This window comes from Cinclus cinclus, chromosome 18 (assembly GCF_963662255.1).
Source record: "Cinclus cinclus chromosome 18, bCinCin1.1, whole genome shotgun sequence".
NCBI lineage: Eukaryota > Metazoa > Chordata > Aves > Passeriformes > Cinclidae > Cinclus > Cinclus cinclus.
In genome coordinates, this window is record NC_085063.1 from 12,127,165 (window position 1) to 12,144,505 (window position 17,341).

General features: G+C 45.4%; 3 protein-coding genes across 6 annotated transcripts; 2 read left to right on the plus strand and 1 right to left on the minus strand.

The window, feature by feature from the left end:
• The first annotated feature begins 1,794 nt into the window (after positions 1–1,794).
• ATP5F1E (ATP synthase F1 subunit epsilon) lies at positions 1,795–4,329 on the plus strand. The gene is made up of 3 exons (XM_062505240.1): positions 1,795–2,643; positions 2,788–2,914; positions 3,541–4,329. Exons 1-2 carry the CDS (start codon positions 2,612–2,614, stop codon positions 2,909–2,911), a joined length of 156 nt encoding a protein of 51 aa, XP_062361224.1. The 5' UTR covers positions 1,795–2,611; the 3' UTR covers positions 2,912–2,914; positions 3,541–4,329.
• Positions 4,330–4,462: 133 nt separating this feature from the next.
• Positions 4,463–8,510, minus strand: TUBB1 (tubulin beta 1 class VI). 4 transcript variants are annotated; one of them, XM_062505235.1, is made up of 5 exons: positions 8,381–8,510; positions 6,861–6,969; positions 6,588–6,698; positions 6,374–6,466; positions 4,463–5,767 (listed from the first exon to the last, which is right to left on the minus strand). In XM_062505235.1, the coding sequence occupies exons 1-5, from the start codon at positions 8,435–8,437 to the stop codon at positions 5,388–5,390; spliced, it is 750 nt and encodes a 249-aa protein (XP_062361219.1). In that variant the 5' UTR covers positions 8,438–8,510; the 3' UTR covers positions 4,463–5,387. The 4 variants fall into 4 exon arrangements, with proteins under 4 accessions (XP_062361219.1, XP_062361216.1, XP_062361218.1 ...); XM_062505232.1 differs by having other exon boundaries at positions 4,463–6,466; XM_062505234.1 differs by lacking the exon at positions 6,861–6,969 and having other exon boundaries at positions 4,463–6,466; positions 8,404–8,510.
• A 3,526-nt stretch (positions 8,511–12,036) lies between these two features.
• CTSZ (cathepsin Z) lies at positions 12,037–17,037 on the plus strand. The gene is made up of 6 exons (XM_062505321.1): positions 12,037–12,244; positions 12,606–12,769; positions 14,460–14,639; positions 15,228–15,378; positions 15,574–15,736; positions 16,192–17,037. The coding sequence occupies exons 1-6, from the start codon at positions 12,102–12,104 to the stop codon at positions 16,303–16,305; spliced, it is 915 nt and encodes a 304-aa protein (XP_062361305.1). The 5' UTR covers positions 12,037–12,101; the 3' UTR covers positions 16,306–17,037.
• Positions 17,038–17,341: the final 304 nt, after the last annotated feature.

Consider the following 17,341-nt stretch of genomic DNA (forward strand, 5'->3'; position numbering starts at 1 on the left):
GTCTCCAATCTAACCTTTCAGGATGCTTCTTCCCTCACTCCCTCAGTTTCTTTGGACATGTCTAACCTCACATCCTTAGTTCCTCCAGACCCGTCCACGCTCACATTTCTGGATGTTGCTAATTGCACCGCAGCGGCTTCTCTCGATCTCTGCATCTAACCCTCCTAACTTATTCCTTTCTCTCTGAAACCTCTCTCTGTCCTTCTCTCCTTTACCTGCTCTCTCCTTTTTTCTCTCTCTGAAAATTCTTACCTGAGAAATTCTAGGTAATTTACAAAATATCTGGCATCTAAACTGGGCATGAAAACATGTCATACCAATCTATAACGGTGCCTTGTAACAGCTGCATCGACATCAATATTGATTCTGGAAATTTTGTTGAGCACAGTTTCTGCCACTGATTGATACCCAGTCTGCCTCAGCATGGTTGGTACCTCTCTCAAAGGTTTACCTTTTTCAGTTTGTGCTGAATTTTTATCCATCAAGACCAACAAATAGTAAATAGAGCTAAATTTGTAAATAATTGCATCCAGGTTGTGTATTTCCATTATAGATTTAGAGCTGAGTTAATTTCACAGAATTGCAGGCAGAGGCATTTCACAGGGAGGTACAGAGAGAGATGAAGTGGTGGAAAAAATAAAATTCTGGAGGAAAATACAGGTGAGAAATGGGTTTGGGAGAGGAACAAGTGAAGCCATGGGGCAGGAATAGAGGAGCATGTAGTTGGAAAAAAATGTCCAACTCTACTGGCATAATTTTTCTCTGCCAAGCCATCTATGTGGCCTGGGCTGCTCATGAGGATTAAAATAATCTTAGTGCTAATTATTTTACCTATCAAATCATCAGATATCCCCATTAAAGAGGTATTTGCATGTAACATCCCCTTTCTCAATATATGCAAGTACTGCAGTTACTTGACTTACATCAAGTATGCTGCTTAGGTAGCACTGAGGGGCTTCCCAAAATCTTTGGTGCTGAGTTGTATCTTTCTGTTATTGTTTTGACTGGGGCTTTGAAACCAAATACATTTCCTTTCAGTATCAGTGGCACCTTTCTGTGCTAAAAGTGCAGAGACATGTTTGTCATAACAAATATTTTTTATTTCATTTCTGCAAATTGGAAAGCTTTGCTCCAATATGCCATGTCTGTCACAAAATTAGAATATGTTTCACACAAAAACAAAGAAGAAAACAAATGCCTGAAGTAAGAATTGTTTCTGCCTCGTTTACAGTAGCTGTTTAAAATTAAGTAGGAACAATTGCAATATGTGGGTTTTAAGAAATTAACCCAAAATTTTATAGAAGAGTTGTTTAACAGTTAAAAAAATACAGATCACTGGAGTCCAGATCTTACTGTTGTATGCTGGAGACAGAATGACATATCTGGTGAACAGTTGTTCTTGTTCTGGTGGCTCTTCCCTGTGGATTGTTAATTGCAATGGTACTGGACTAAATGAGATCTCTAATAAAGTTGGAAATTACTCTGTGCTTTAAAAATGGTTTGAATTTAGATGAAAGGAAGCAAGTGAACAAGACAAAAGTACAAGGATTTGTTAAAAAGCCAGTATTTAACCTCCTTAAGTATTTTGTCTTAATTATTTAAATGAACATTAGGTTAGGACCAAATTCCTTACGTATCAAACGTGATTTGAATCTTCTAATAGCTTTTTTTGCTTATTAAATGTGGGAAAATTACTATTTTTTTTTCTTTGTGTCAATAGCTTCTAGTTTACTATGTTGTCTTTTATGGATTTGTTTAGAGCAAATGATTGAATTTCAGGAGTTTGTATCAACATCCAAAGGAAACCCATGGCAAGGCACTGTGTCCGATGGGACAGAGCTGTCACAGCTTGGCCACACACACATCAACTCCAAAATGAAGACAGTCTGTTAAAAAAAAAAAAAAAAAATCACTGGCTCCACATGCTTGTAAAATGTTTTTTCTTCTTTTCAGTGTCTTATGTGGAAAAAAACAAGCGAAGGCACGGAGGGGTACAAACAAGATTTAGGTGCAAAACACACCCTTTAAACCACTTGCTCGGATTCTTAGATTACAACAGGATTACTGAGGAAGGAGTTAATGTGTAGTCAACACAAGTGATCCACAACTTGCCGTGAGCCTCACAGAAAACTTGGCCTTTAATTTATGTTCTTTAGGTAATTGACGTCCAGTGTATTTCCGGCAAATTAGCAGCTCTGAACCACTGAACCAACACTCACACTGCTGTGGTTTGAACAGTCAGGCAGGCCCCGGCTGGCCACAGGTGGAGGCGGGACCCTCCCGCACAACAGGGAAGGGCACACTCCTTTCCCGCACAGCTTTGGCCCGGAGCAGCCGCGAGGAGCTCCAGCACGGCCGGAGCCGCCATGGCGCCCCCGCCTCCCCTCACGGCCCCGGGGCCGCCCAGGCCGAGGGGAAGGGGCGGGGCGAGCCCGGGGAGCGTCAGGCGGAAAGGGCGGGAGGCGCGCGCCGGAAAGGAGCCCTCTGATTGGTCGCCGCCGGAGGCGCGCGCCCGTGGACGGCGGCGCGCGTGAGCGGTTCCCGCCCGCTGATTGGCCGGCGTGCGCGTCCCCTGCGGCGCGCGCTGACCTTGCCCCGCGGAGCTGCAGCCATGGTGGCGTATTGGCGACAGGCCGGGCTCAGGTGTTGCTGTCGCGACAGGGCGGGGGCCAGGGGCTGGCGCGGCGGGGCTGTCAGGGAGCGCCTGGCGGGGTGACAGCGGTGCGGGTGGAACGCGGGTTTGGGGCCGGGCCCGGCTCTGACCTCCTTCTGTCCCCCCGGCCGCAGCTACATCCGGTACTCGCAGATCTGCGCCCAGGCCGTGCGGGCCGCCATGAAGCCGCAGTACAAAGCGGAGGCGGAGAGGGCAGCGGTGGCCACGGTGAAAACGGTGAAACCCAAAAAGGACTGAAATGTAAGTGGGTGGGGTGGGCTGGGTGCGTGGCTGGGGCTCTGTAGTGCGAGAGTGGCGTTAGCGATGGTCTGTAAGTGCTGAGTCCATTAATCCGCCATATCTAGAGGTGATGGGCTCGATTTCCAGGCGTGGGAGTGGAGGGGATTGCGGCTGGTGCGGTACGGATGTGTGCAGGTGTCTGTGACCTGATTACGTGTGAGATGGGAAACTGCCCAATTTCATTAGTGAGGTGAGATGTACTGCCTGTCAAGCCCTGCACTGAACCTCTTGGGGTTTGGTCAGATTTTTAAAAGGCTTACGTAGCACAGCTGGGGCTCTGTAGTGATGCTCACAGGTTTCTCTGTTATGTTCACGTTTCATACTTATGCCAGCAGACAGCCTCTGATCTGCTCCTTCCCCTGATTAGCAAATTCATTGTATGGTATGGGTTATCTGTTCTCTGTGAGACAGATACTGCTTATACCTTTATTTGTGCATTCCATACATCACCAGCAGCTGAAATATTTTCTGCTCTGGATAGAACACCACCTATTTCTGATCTGAGATTAAAGATTATTACCTTTTGTTTGAGGTGTACCTTGTACACATTCTTGAATTGAATAATTTGTATTTTTAATCTCTTGTAGGAGCTGATCTGTGGTGAATAACAGCAAACTGCAAAGCTGTAGGCAAGCTCAAGACTGCAGTGTAATGTCATCACATGAACTGTAGAACTTGCCTCTGTATGTAAATTGGTATGCTAATAAATGTAATTTCTGAATGTGTGGAAAGTCTTGTTCCTCTTGAAACAAAGTTTCTGTTCTGCAGAGATATTTAATTTTCAGTTCTGTTAAAATAAAAGACTGCTTTTAGCACAGTCTGGGCATGCAGAAGCAACATTGTTTATTTTTAAGCCAAATGTCTTTTTGGGTTTCATGCTGATATTTCAGGTACATAAATGAGTGAGAGATTTGATAGTTGTTTAAAACTTTTCTGCCAACTACATTTTAATGATTGCTTTGCAAAAAAATCCTGGCTAAAATCTGTATTAGCAGAGAACATAGCATACAGTTTTGAAAACAGGAAGCAGGATAATTGTGCCATGGATGTGCTGCTGGGAATCAAATCTCCAAGTCTGATACATTTAGCAGTGAATCAGGAACTGGGAGACCTGGTGTCGTGTAAGAGGTGGGCAAGGAGACATGTGAGTCTGAATTGTTTATCCTCATTAACACTTTGTCACGAGAGGGACACATGTTCCCTGGGAAGTAGGAATGGAGTGGGACACTTCTCTTGGCTGGGAGTCAAAGATGCACTTTAAGCTGTGTGGGTTTGGGGGAATTTTTTGCATTTTCCTGCTGCTGTGTGTCCTCACAGCAGGGATGACATTGTCCCACTGCAAAGGAGAATTGGCTTCGGGTTCCTCTGCCAAGACTGAGCTCTAAACATAAGGTGTTACTTCAAAATCCAACAAACCTTTTCATATAAAAGTATAACTAATGTAATTCAAAGTTAGTTCTTGCAAGAATAAACTGGGGTTTTGCCCATCAAATGTTTCAAGTATAAAACTTTCATAGAATGGTATATAATCTTTATTTAAAAGAATATTATAAACACATTGTTAAATAGGCAGCTGTGATGGCAAGAAATTTCTTTCACTGAAGGCAAGATATGGTTTTGTTTTAGTGACTGCCATGGAATTTACATTAACAAACTACAAACCATTCTATGTCATTTTTGTTGTAATGAATGTTAGGAAAAAAATTTACAGTAGTTAGTACCTAGGGAAAAAAAGTACCACACCAAAACTTTTACACAATGTCACAACTTAGTGTGCTAATGTAACTCAACCTGTAGTTAGAAATAGAAACAAACCACACCATGATAATGAATACAAGCTCTGCAATAATATAAGCCAGCAATGTGATAGAACAATTAGAGTACTTATAAAATAAGAATGTGCATATTCAGTCATTTGCCCCCTGTTGCTTCTGCAGATGTACATCAGTCTGTGGAGTGATAAAAGAGTCACTGCCTTGGAGGCCTTAGAGCTGTGCACGTGTTCCTAAAACAGTAACAAGTTCACAATCAGCAGGGACTGTTTTACCTGAGAATAAATAAAGGTGAGGAGCTGGAAGCATATTTTGCTATTGCTTATGGTCCTGATCTATATACACAGGCAGAGGCTGTATAGTACATGCAGTATCTGGTGATTATATTCTAAAAGTGAATCCATTTACAGGAAAGGTTGGTATGAGATAACGTGTCTTCATAGTGGATCAGTTCTGGGAGAGATTCAGTGTCAACTGTTGTTTAAGACAGTAAAGCGGAGCTGCCTTTAATTTCAAAAGCACTGTGTTGTAATACCAGATATACTTGGCCAGATGCACAGAAAAAGTTCTGAAGTTGTGTTACTTTGGGTATGCAGATGATGGCTATTGCTTTGTCTTTAATGAATGTGAACAGGCTCATTAGGAGAATGTTTTGATACTTTTTACTCTGCTTCCTTTTCTGGCTTGGGTTCTGCTTCCACTTCTACCTCTTCAAATTCCTCCACGTCTGCAGTGGCGTCCTGATACTGTTGGTACTCGGACACGAGGTCATTGGTGTTACCTTCTGCTTCAGAAAACTCCATCTCATCCATGCCTTCCCCCGTGTACCAGTGGAGAAACGCTTTCCTTCTGAACATGGCCGAGAACTGTTCGGACACCCTGATGAAGAGCTCCTGGATGGCCGTGTTATTGCCAATAAACGTGGCTGCCATCTTCAGCCCTCGCGGCGGGATGTCACACACGGCCACTTTCACATTGTTAGGGATCCACTCCACAAAATAGGAGCTGTTTTTGGTCTGGACAGACAGCAGCTGCTCGTCCACTTCCCTGGTGGACATTCTGCCCCTGAAGATGCAGGCGACGGTGAGGTAGCGCCCGCGGCGGGGGTCGCAGGCTGCCATCATGTTCCGGGCATCGAACATCTGCTGGGTGAGCTCTGGCACCGTCAGGGCCCGGTACTGCTGGCTGCCCCGAGCTGTCAGCGGGGCAAAGCCAGGCATGAAGAAGTGCAGGCGAGGAAAGGGCACCATGTTCACCGCCAGCTTCCGTAGATCCGCGTTCAGCTGGCCAGGGAAGCGCAGCGAGGTGGTGACGCCGCTCATCGTTAGGGACACCAAGTGGTTGAGATCCCCATAGGTGGGATTGGTGAGCTTTAATGTCCTGAAGCAAATATCATACAGAGCCTCGTTGTCAATGCAGAAGGTTTCATCTGTGTTCTCTATCAGCTGGTGGATGGAGAGGATGGCGTTGTACGGCTCCACCACCGTGTCAGATACTTTGGGCGAGGGCACGACGCTGAAGGTGTTCATGATCCTGTCGGGATATTCCTCTCTGATCTTGTTGATGAGGAGTGTCCCCATGCCTGAGCCTGTGCCACCGCCAAGGGAATGGATGAGCTGGAATCCCTGAAGGCAGTCACAGCTCTCACACTCGTTCCTGACCACATCCATGACGTTTTCAATCAGTTCAGCACCTTCTGTGTAATGGCCCTTGGCCCAGTTGTTGCCAGCACCTGAATTACCTGTGAAGAGAATTACAGAAAGAACAGCCACAAAGTTAACGGGAGAATTTTTAAAGGATTTATTAAAGGCCTCCCAAGGCCCTTTTGTGACAGTTGCCTGCAGTCAGTGTGCTGTACATACCATGGATAAAGTTGTCAGGTCGAAAGAGGGGGCCGATTTTGCTGGACCGGACACTGTCCATTGTCCCAGGCTCCAGGTCCACCAGGATGGAACGGGGCACATATTTATGGGCTGGAACAAAACAAAATGAATGCAAATAATTACTGCTAGTGATCAAAGAAACAGACTTACAATCCACTCTGGAAAGTCCAATTCACCCAGAGGGTCTTAAGCTTTTTGTGGGTTTTTTAATTACTTATTTTACCCTCCCTGTTGGCTCTGCTGAGCACTTACAATAAGCCTCATTGAAGTACACGTTAATTCGCTCCAGCTGCAATGGTGAATCCCCACGGTAGTTCCCAGTGATGTCAATCCCATGTTCCTCACCAAGCACCTCCCAGAACTGCAAAAGGAGAGAGGTACAACACACTGAGAATGATTTATTTTCAGCATATGTTCAGCACCAACTCTGGGAATTGTGCCTGAAGCACAGGATGCTTTGCCATTTACTTACCAGATCAGAACAGGGATCCTTCTCTACCCCTCCCAAATCAATTCAAGGGAAAGGTTTAGACCATGTATGCTGCTTAGCTATGACCCATGCACTATTAAGTGAAGGCCCTCAATTTCTTCTCTTTATGGTAAAAGTAAAATTTAAATAACAGTTGGTATGAACTTAACAAAAAGATTGTGAGGGTGTGGATTAGGGAGTCCTGTCATGCACAAGTGTGGCCATGGCACGACAAAGCTAGCACAGGCAAATTTGTATGTGAGCAAGGCTTTCCACAAACAGCTGCTGGTCCTAAACGTCCTATCTTGACACTCATATGGATGTGTTCTTATGCTGGGCTCTTATCTGGGCAGCAGCCACAGCAGTGTTCATGTAGACACACCCACCCACTGTAATGACCAGCAATTCTTATATTAAAGGTTTCCTGGGTTAGCATCCAGTCCCATTCTGAGTGTACAAATACACTACTGCCAACAGATGCATGTTCTACGCTTCATGTTCCATTAAAAGGAATCAAGGTTAGGTGTGGGAGAAAGGAAAAAGAGCACAACAGAACAATCCCTCAACTATCCCATGTCTTAAAAGACCTTGCAGCCCAAAACAGATAATCTTTGGACAACTTCCTATTTATCAAAAATAAAAAAGGAAGGACAACACACAGCATAGTAGTTGAGGTTTTGTTTTTTTTTTAACTCCTAGCCCAGAAAGTCAGCAATAGTGACTTACTCCCTATGTCACAGCATGCCAGTGTTTGAGCTACACAAAAATACTCCAAGTGATATCTGTCTCTCACAGGAGGCCAGTGACACTTTGTGTCATTTTGCACTCTAACACAGGTTATGCTGTTCATTAATATGGTCCCATATGATCTTTAAGACCTTTTCCAACTCAAACCATTGTATGATTCTGCGATATTTAACAATAAAATGTGGCAGAGGTGCTGCTGATGCATGGCTGAACGAACTAAAGTACCAGCAACACAACTTCACAGCCCTGGAATTACTGGCTCTGTCACTTGCCCCAGTTCTGGCAGAATAAGAGAGTTCCTCCTGGGAGCTGGAGTCCCAGCAGGAATGCTCTGGTGCACTTGTAATCACTGGGCCACGGATATTGCAAATGAACATTGAACTTTGCATGAGCAGGAAATCCAGCTTTTACCTTTCATACCAAAATACTCATGTTCCCTGTTAACATGCTATGCTTCCCACCACTGACCTACAAGGTAACCGTCCTCCCCACAAGTCTTCATCCACTGATGATGTGTGACCTCCTGCTAATGATCAATGTTGAAAAGAGACCTTACCTTGGCTCCAATTTGGTTCCCACACTGGCCAATCTGCAGGTGCACGATTTCACGCATTTTGTGTGGCTCAGACCTGTTGGTGGCTACAACCTCACCCAGGCTCCCCAGAACAAGCCCTCTGCCTGCTGCTCTATCAGCTACACCCAGCACAGCCTGGCCCCAGGGGCCCTTTTATACCCGAGGGAGTGTCACTCAGCTGGCCAGGGGAGTAGCCAGCCCCAGGCACTGCACCAGCAGCCAAGGGCCTCTTTGCTGCCTGGGTACAGGTACAACAGCACAGGTGCACCACTTGGAAAGCAACATTGTCACACACACCCCTTCCCAGTTCTCTGTGCAGGAGTGTGGTGCATGAATACATGTGCATATTCTGTTTGTGTTTCATTATTTTGTATTAGACATAATATATATACAAATATATGTGCATGTGTAGTAGAGATTATAGCCCAAAGTGAGTGATCTTAATTTATTAAGCACATGTGCTTCTGCCACATAATTTAAATTTTAGCATCATATGAGTCATAGAGGACGACACCCATAATAAGAATGGTAACAACTTGTGAGCAGGAGTCTCCTATAATCACAAAATTCAGTGAATTGCAAGACAAACTCAACTAACACGCATCATTCCTGATGTCTGACTGCATGAAGGAGGGGGACAGAAGAAGTAACAAAAAATATTTTGTAACACATAAAAATAACACTGTATTCTCAGTGATTCATGGTCCTTAAATAGTTATAAGAATCCATCATTTTTAGCCAAAACTTGAATTAACTTGTTACTAATTTGCACAAATGCTCTTTCTCTCTCCCTCTCTCTTCATTTCCTGGCATTAAGAAATACAGCATTTCGAATATTTCTTAACTTCTTATATCTCAGAAGTACTTCAGAACTTGCCAGGAAAATGCTAGAGGTGAAACCCCCTTTCACTGAAGTTCTCTGAAGTGAACTGTAACATTCACAGAGTGAAACATCTCACTGTGCTAAAGGAAAGGATGTGAGGCAGAACAAAACACAGCACAGTCATGTTTGGCTGCTGATAACCAGGACCAGTATCACTGAGCAGCAGAACCCCAGGATAAAATGACTTCTGGAAGCCTAGAGCAGTTTCATTACGTGTCAAATTACTGTCACAGCCTTGCAAGTGTTCCTTTTAAGGATGGGGAAAGGAAATATAATTAGGAAAGCACCTTAAACTATTTAGCATAAAGTAGTGACAGTGGAAGGGCTTGACTCACTGAACGTAGCTACTCTACCACTTTACGTGTTGCTAGAGATAAGGGATTTCTGAGCTTCTATATGGTTCCAGAAGAAAAATCAGCTTATTCCAGGCTTCCCCTCCACTTGATGACTTCCACTTCTCCCAGCAGCCAATGAAGGAACAGATAACTGCTCCTGATGCAGAGTTCAGCACCAGAAGTGCATTGTAAAAAAGTAGAGAGCAAACATCCGTCATCCTCAGTATGCTATGAGCATACTGGGTAGGGAGCAATAAAAGGAAGACCTTAAATTCAGGTAGATACATTTTGTTTCCTTAAAACACAACCATTTTATCATTTTCCAAAAGATAAGTATTCTCTAAGCCATTCAGTTTACCCAGCAAGACACCAGAACGTTCTGTTCCATTGCTACATTGTCAATATTTCCCACAATGGCTTTGGATATCTTCTACAATTCCCTAAGAAAATTCTGATAAGGTTATTTGGACATAAACTTTAAAAGCATATCTCATTTTATTTATGCACATTGCAAACTTGTTTTCTCCAACCATCCTTAGCTAAGAGCAGTAATGCACATCTGAGTTGTATATTCAACTGTTGCATTCTGAATGGGAGCTGCCTCGACACAATGTCAGCAGAGAGCTGCTGACAAAATAAATACTATTTAAAATATTCAAGTATTCACAATAGATACAGCTTAGGAAGAGGCTGAAGGTGCTAATTCACTGTCCAAATAAGTTGACAAAATAATTTCAGCAATAAATATATTTGCTGAGTACATCTCACAAGGAAAGGGGGAAAAGGGAAGTGAAAGAAATATGCAATCACTCAGTAAGGGTTTTCCTCTGGCTGAAAATAGCTCCCTACAATCATGTGCCTCCTCTGAAGCACTTCCTCATAGAGTCTTAAAAATTCTGGCACATGACACCAGGTAGCTGAGATGCTTTGGGAAGTGGATGTGGGTTTGGGCCTCTTTTCCCTCTCCTCCCCATGTGCATTTCTGAGAACCCCTAAGTCTGACTTTATCCCAAGCCTGGCCTAGGAGGGGCCTGTTTCTGTGTAGGTTCAGCTGCAGGCCTGTCCCTGCTCAGCCCTGAAAAGCCCCAGGCCTGTTAACAGCCCGAGGCTCTTCCCAGGCACTGCCATGGCACATGTGCAGCTGCAGATTAGCGCGGAGGCACTGGGGAGAGAGGGCTGTGCTGCACGGGCTGGCTCAGAGGGACTTTTGGCCCTGGGGAGATTAGGAGCAGCCTGGCACCGGGCACAGCTCTTACAGGGTCCCACAGTGGCTATTATCAGGCTTCCCACTGCTTCCAGTGCCTCCAGAACAGATACCACAGCCCTGGTGATGACCTTGAGCTGAGACCATGAAGATGCCAGGCTTTTGTGGTGGCTGGGTTTTTTGTTGCTGTTTTTGTTTTCTTGGTTGATGTTTGGGTCTTTTTAACACTACCCCCAGTAAATATGCTTGTGCAAGGAGGCCTTCTGTGATACTCTTTTTTAATAGTTTGCCTGGAAGGAACTGTCTTTTCGGAGTAGCAGAGAAGGTTGTTTAGAGGAAAGCCTATTCATTTTGAGATGAGCCTGGCTACAGGCCATCAGATAATTTTAGAGAGATCTGTGAATGGCAACCACACAAGCTGATGCAAGTCTTAACGAACCTGGGCTAGCTGAATCACACTTAAGAATGATACCAAAAACATTGTATTCATTACTCAGGCTCCATTCTTACTCTGCTGTTCCTTTTGGTGCTCTGTGCCTCAGTTTCTCTATTCATAGTGTGGAGCTAATAAACTCAGGCCCTCTACAGAAAGTGCTGAAAGCTAAGGAAGAGAAGCTAGAAGGGGAGAACTGTCTGTGGTTTACTAAACCTGTTTATCAAACATGAAAGCTTCTAGCTAATGTATGGAAAAGAGACTGGTAATCCGTTCTCACAGTCATGAGAAGCTTCTATAGGAAAATTAGGAAACTATTTTTACTATTGACTAAATCTTCTAGCAAATAATAAATAATCTTCAGATGTCCAAGACCTAAGGAATGGCCTAGAAATTGGACACAGGCCTGTGTTCCTTTGGAAATTGTAGCACTAAAGGGCTTGAGAAATCCAGAACTTGGGACTAGGAAAAAAACCACAACAAAAAACAGTCACAGTCGCTGGCCAGAGTTCAGCACGATGCTGAGGTACAGAAAACCTGTAACAGGGCCTGTCCCAGGTACAAGTCTTCTTGTACAACCCGTGTGACCAAATTTTTGAGCCTGCGAGCTGGAAACGTCACTGGGGGCAGGGAAGGCGGGATCTCAGTTGGCTCCTCGTCCCCAAGAGATGCATCAGAGACAATCCAAGGCGGCACCGGCACGGGCTGTCCCCTGTCCCCTCCCTGTCCCCTGTCCCCGCCCACCGCAGGTGATGCCGGCCCCGCCCCGCCCCTCCCGTCCCTCCGCGCCTCCCGCCGCTCTTAAATCCCGGTGGCGGCCGCATCCCGGGAGCTGCCGCTGTCCCAGCATGGCCACGCTGCTCCAGCCCCTCATCCCCCTCCTTCTGCTGCTGCTCTGCGGCTGCCTCTGCCCGCCCGCCCGCGCCGGGCTCTACTTCAGGGCAGGGCAGCACTGCTACAAACCGGCCCCACGCAAGGCGCCGGCCCTCAGGTGAGCTTCGGTCCCTCGTCCCCTCCCGGGTGGCGCTCCCGGCCGCTCGGCGGAGAGAAGCGCTGGGGAAGGGCTGGGCAGGCACAGCCGGGGCTCGGGGGGTTCGGGCCCGTTCCGGAGGGGGGTGGATTCGGGCCCGTTCCGGCCCAGCCCGGCCCGGCCCGCTCCGGGGGAGCGGTCACGAGACTTTGGGGCCGGAGCCGTCACGTGATCCCGCCGGACACTCGCGGCCCCGTTACGAAACTCGGTGAAATCCGTGGGTTAAAAAAATAAAATAAAATAATAAAAAAAAGTAAAATCCACCGGTCTGCCCTGCTCCGGGGATTGCCGGCGCTACCTCCCCGTCCCGTCCCCCCCGCAGGACCTACCCCCGCCCGCACGAGTACCTGGATGTGTCGGCGCTGCCGCAGAGCTGGGACTGGAGGAACGTGAATGGGGTGAATTATGCCAGCACCACTCGGAACCAGCACATCCCCCAGTACTGCGGGTCCTGCTGGGCCCATGGCAGCACCAGCGCCTTGGCAGGTATGCTCGGGTTCACCTGCCGGGCTGGCTCTCCGCTGGAATCGGGAGGCTTTGGGTAGCAAAGGAAGTTTAGCTTCAGGTTATTGACGGCTGGTATAAAGTGTTTAATCACTGCACTGACTAACCCAGCGAAACCGAGGCTGAGGTGTCTGTGAATACACCACATCAGTGGGAATGCCCAAGCTGAAGGCAAGGAGGGCTGGTTTCGATACAAAAAGTGACCGGAGTGAGGCTGTCTCCACCTTATCCAAAGGCAGCAAGGGGGGAACGCTGGTATGTGGTCAGTAACCTGTCTGCAGAAGGAATGTGGTTATAGCTCCTCCCAAACTGCTCTTTAGGTCCTGGTTTAAGAGCTGGGGTTTCTGCTCTCCCCTCGGAGTTGTGGTGATGGCAGCAGCAGACACAGAAGAATTGTCCGGTCTCCTTCCCCTTTCGGGTACCTCGGCCTGTGGCACTAGAGCAGGGGTTCTCCAGCCATGCTGGGAGTGAGGAAATTAAAGAAATAAAAATGGTGCCTCGTGTGGGGTATTTGCTACAAGAGCTGTGTCATTCCAATGAACTGACCACCACAGCAGACACACAAGTCTGATTTCAGCAGGAATCTTCAGCCTTTTTCTTAGTCAAGGGGAAGTAGTAGCTTGCTACAGATGGGGAAGTAGTGGCTCTAGAGAGAATACATGATTTGCACGCAACAGTTATGTGCTGGAGAAGCACCACTTGCACAGGGAGGCTGTAGGAAAATTGCTTGTGAAGGAGAGCTAGAGGAAACTGGGGAGAAGGGGGTAGACAAGGCAGGTGTGAGCAGATAGCAGGACTCATGCATCATACAAGGATATGGACATGTATGACACCTGCCAGGATGGAGTGAAGTACTGGGATAGGTAAAATACAGTAACTTGCAGGATGAGTAGGCTGGGATGAGAGCTCCCTGTTCTATCACATGTATTTGAATGTTGTTGGTACTAATAGGATTTAAAGTACTACAGTGGCATCAGTTAAGACTGTTAATGCAGAGAAGCAGTTTATAAATACTCGTCAGGAAGCTTTTCCACCAAGTAAGCTTGTTGTTTCTGACAAAATAAGGCAGGAAGGGTGGTGGTGCCTGTCTGAGATAACAGTGGCAGGATTTCTGTGAGATGTTGGCAGGATAACAGTGAGATGCTGATGTAACAGCAAGGAGATAACTCTGGAAGCTTTCTCCTGAATTAAGACTGTCTCACAGAGCCAGCAGCTTGTGCTCCATGGACTTACGTTTATGTATGGCCTTATACATAAATCTCTACTCCTGTAAAAGATGCTGGTCAGAGCTGTTTTTTATGATGTGTATTTGAAAACTCTTTGCTGTCGAAGTCCGGAAACAGATCTGGAAGTTTTCAGAAGCTGTGGCTTGAATTAAAAGAGGTCTAGGGCTCTTCAAGGCTTTAGACATATCTTACTCATCTCCATGTTTTTGCTGAGTCTTTAATGGAAAAAACCCTCCTAAAGGAAACCCACAAGAATAACTCAGCCTCTGGTTTGAATTAGGTCACACTGTGTTCCTCATTGCAGACAGCAGAGGCTTTTCCAACCATAAGTGCTGCTGTCTGCAAACAGTTACAGGTTCGATGAAAAGGAGACAGTTTCAAAAGCAGCTGCAGTGTGTAGCCACCCACATATTCCAGTAGCAAACCCCGGGTTCTTAACCTTACAGACCGAATCAACATCAAGAGGAAAGGTGCTTGGCCTTCTGCCTACCTGTCTGTCCAGAATGTCATCGACTGTGCTGACGCGGGGTCCTGCGAGGGCGGGGACCACTCCGGGGTCTGGAGGTACGCCCATGACCACGGCATCCCCGACGAGACCTGCAACAACTACCAAGCCAAGGACCAAAGTAGGATGTCTCTGCTTTGCTGTAGGATTTCTTCCCAGATTTAGCAGATCCTAGTGTGTTTTAAAAAAAAATATAATTTCTTGGGTTTTCAGAGTACTGGTTCCTTCTGTTTGACTGACAGAACAGGTTTTCTTTACGGGCCTGTGTGGGTCTCTTACTCCAGACAGACAATGTAGCACTAAATCATGCTCAGGCAAGTTTGCACAGCTGAATTGTTTTAACTTAATATCTTAAATCCGTGACACACAATCTCTAATGTACTGAAATATTTACAAGTGTCACCTCAAGCTGAACAAAGGAGAAATGTTACCTTTGGCTGGTCATGTATGACTGGAATGGTTTTTCTATGTCCTCAACCAAGTATTTCTACTTATGAAGTAAAGAACAGTAAGCGGTGATAATGGGGATTTTAAATGTGGTTTCCAGAAAATAATTGAGTTCACCAGAGAGACTATGTATTAATAAATACTCTGAAGTTATTAATATCTGCCTCAAATTATAAAAGCTCAATGTCTTACCATCACTTCACTTAAGAAAAGCACCTCCCCACAGATTGCCTCCAGTGGTAACCTCACTTCTGTTTTACAGAGTGTAAGAAGTTCAACCAGTGTGGAACTTGTGTCACTTTTGGAGAATGCCACGTGATCAAGAACTACACTCTCTGGAAAGTTGCTGACTATGGGTCTGTCAGTGGAAGAGAAAAAATGATGGCAGAAATCTACAAGAATGGACCAATTAGGTAAAAAAAAAACCATACACGCAACTCAGTGTACGTTTTCACTCTAGCACATGTCAGCAGCTCTGCAGTAACATGCAGACTTTAGTTTGTATATAAACCGAGATCAGAATTCAAAATGCAAGAAAACCAGTTGATTTTTAGCCAGGCCCCTGCCCTGATCCCCTTGTATGAAACCTTCTCTCTGTTTTCTTGCAGCTGTGGCATAATGGCTACTGAAAAGCTGGATGCCTACACAGGGGGACTGTACACAGAGTACAACCCCTCACCTGCAGTGAATCACATCGTGTCTGTGGCTGGCTGGGGAGTGGAAAATGGGACAGAATATTGGATAGTTCGTAACTCCTGGGGAGAGCCCTGGGTAAGGAGACATGGGAACACACTTCTGGCTTTGGAGGGAGGGTGGGGTTTGTTAACTTGCGAAACTACAGCCTGTGGATATAAAACTGAAACTTGCTTTGAACTAGACTAACAGTTTAAAAATGCTAAATGTTAAACCCAGACAGTCTGAAGACAAGGACATTTGGCCAAAGCTACTTGAGTAGTATCGGGTCTATCCCAAATTCTATCTTTCAAGGACATGCAGCTCCTGTTACAGGCAACTGGAAATTGCTGTTGTAGGCAAAAATCAAGTAATGTACCTGGACTGGATGGGTGGGATGTAAATTCACTAAAGCAGGTTGCCCCATGACTCCAGGGTTACACTTCAGCTTGAGTGAATTCCTCTGTTCACTTAACTCATATTTGGCAGACAGAACAGACACGATTTCTACAGTTGTGTTTCCTAATTTACAATGCAAATTAAATCCTCTACAGGGTGAAAGAGGGTGGCTGAGGATTGTGACCAGTGCCTATAAGGGTGGAAGAGGAGGAGACTACAATCTGGCTATTGAAGAGGACTGTGCATATGGAGATCCTATATTGCCTTGATTCTACATGGTACAGCTTTTTGTTTAGCTACTTTGGAAGCTTCCCAGCACAACCTCCTTTTGTTTAAAGAATAATAGCCTGAGACTCTTTCACAGTTCAACATCATCAGGCAGTTCTGCAAAATTAGCCCAGATGCAACACACAATGCCTTCAAAAAATAGAGAACTGCCCTAATTTTATTTACATCTTGAAGTAATTCACCCATGAAGGAGTTGCCTAGCTTGATGCACAGTATTGAAATCACACTGACTGAATCACAGAACCTGTACATGTAAATATCTATTTTTTTAAAATATAAATCATGTTAGATGTATTGGAAAAGTATACTCAATATTTGGGTCTAGAGCATCTTTTAAATTCTGTGACAGTAGTGACCAAATATGTTACAATGATGCAAAAGCCATGATAAGTCCAAAATAAACCTTGTTTCCTTGACCTCCTGGTGAAACAGAGGTGTTGGAAGTCTCAATGAGATTGCTTTTATCCACCAAAATGATATAATGGGAATTACTTTGACCAAAAGACAGTCCAAACACTTCCTACTTAATTAGTCTTGTCTTTGCTCAAATTTCTTGCTTGAATATGTGACTGTGCCCCTTTTCTCCTAAAGAGGCAAAATATAAATTGCCATAACCCAGAGCACTCCTCACTAATATGACAAATCAGTGCCATATCAAATGTTACTATCTGGCATTGCTAACTGCATTTAATAAACAGATTTTTTTTCTCTTACATGACTGGGTATTTATTGTAAGAGCTTATTAATACAGGTGTGTGGTTGTCTCCTGGATGGTGCTGCTTCCACTGGACTTTCTCTTGTGAAAGGCCTGATGGACAAGTTCATACAGCAACGATGCTGGTTCAAACATGTGACAGCACTGATCACAGCACCACAAAAGGTTTAACAAGGTAAAAATCATCTCTAGGCATCAGTGCTGAGGAACTGCTTAGAGGAAGTGATACCAAGCTGAACACAGGGAAGTAAAAACAACCCCTGTTTAAACTTCTGGCAAAGCTGCAGTGGACACAGAGCAAA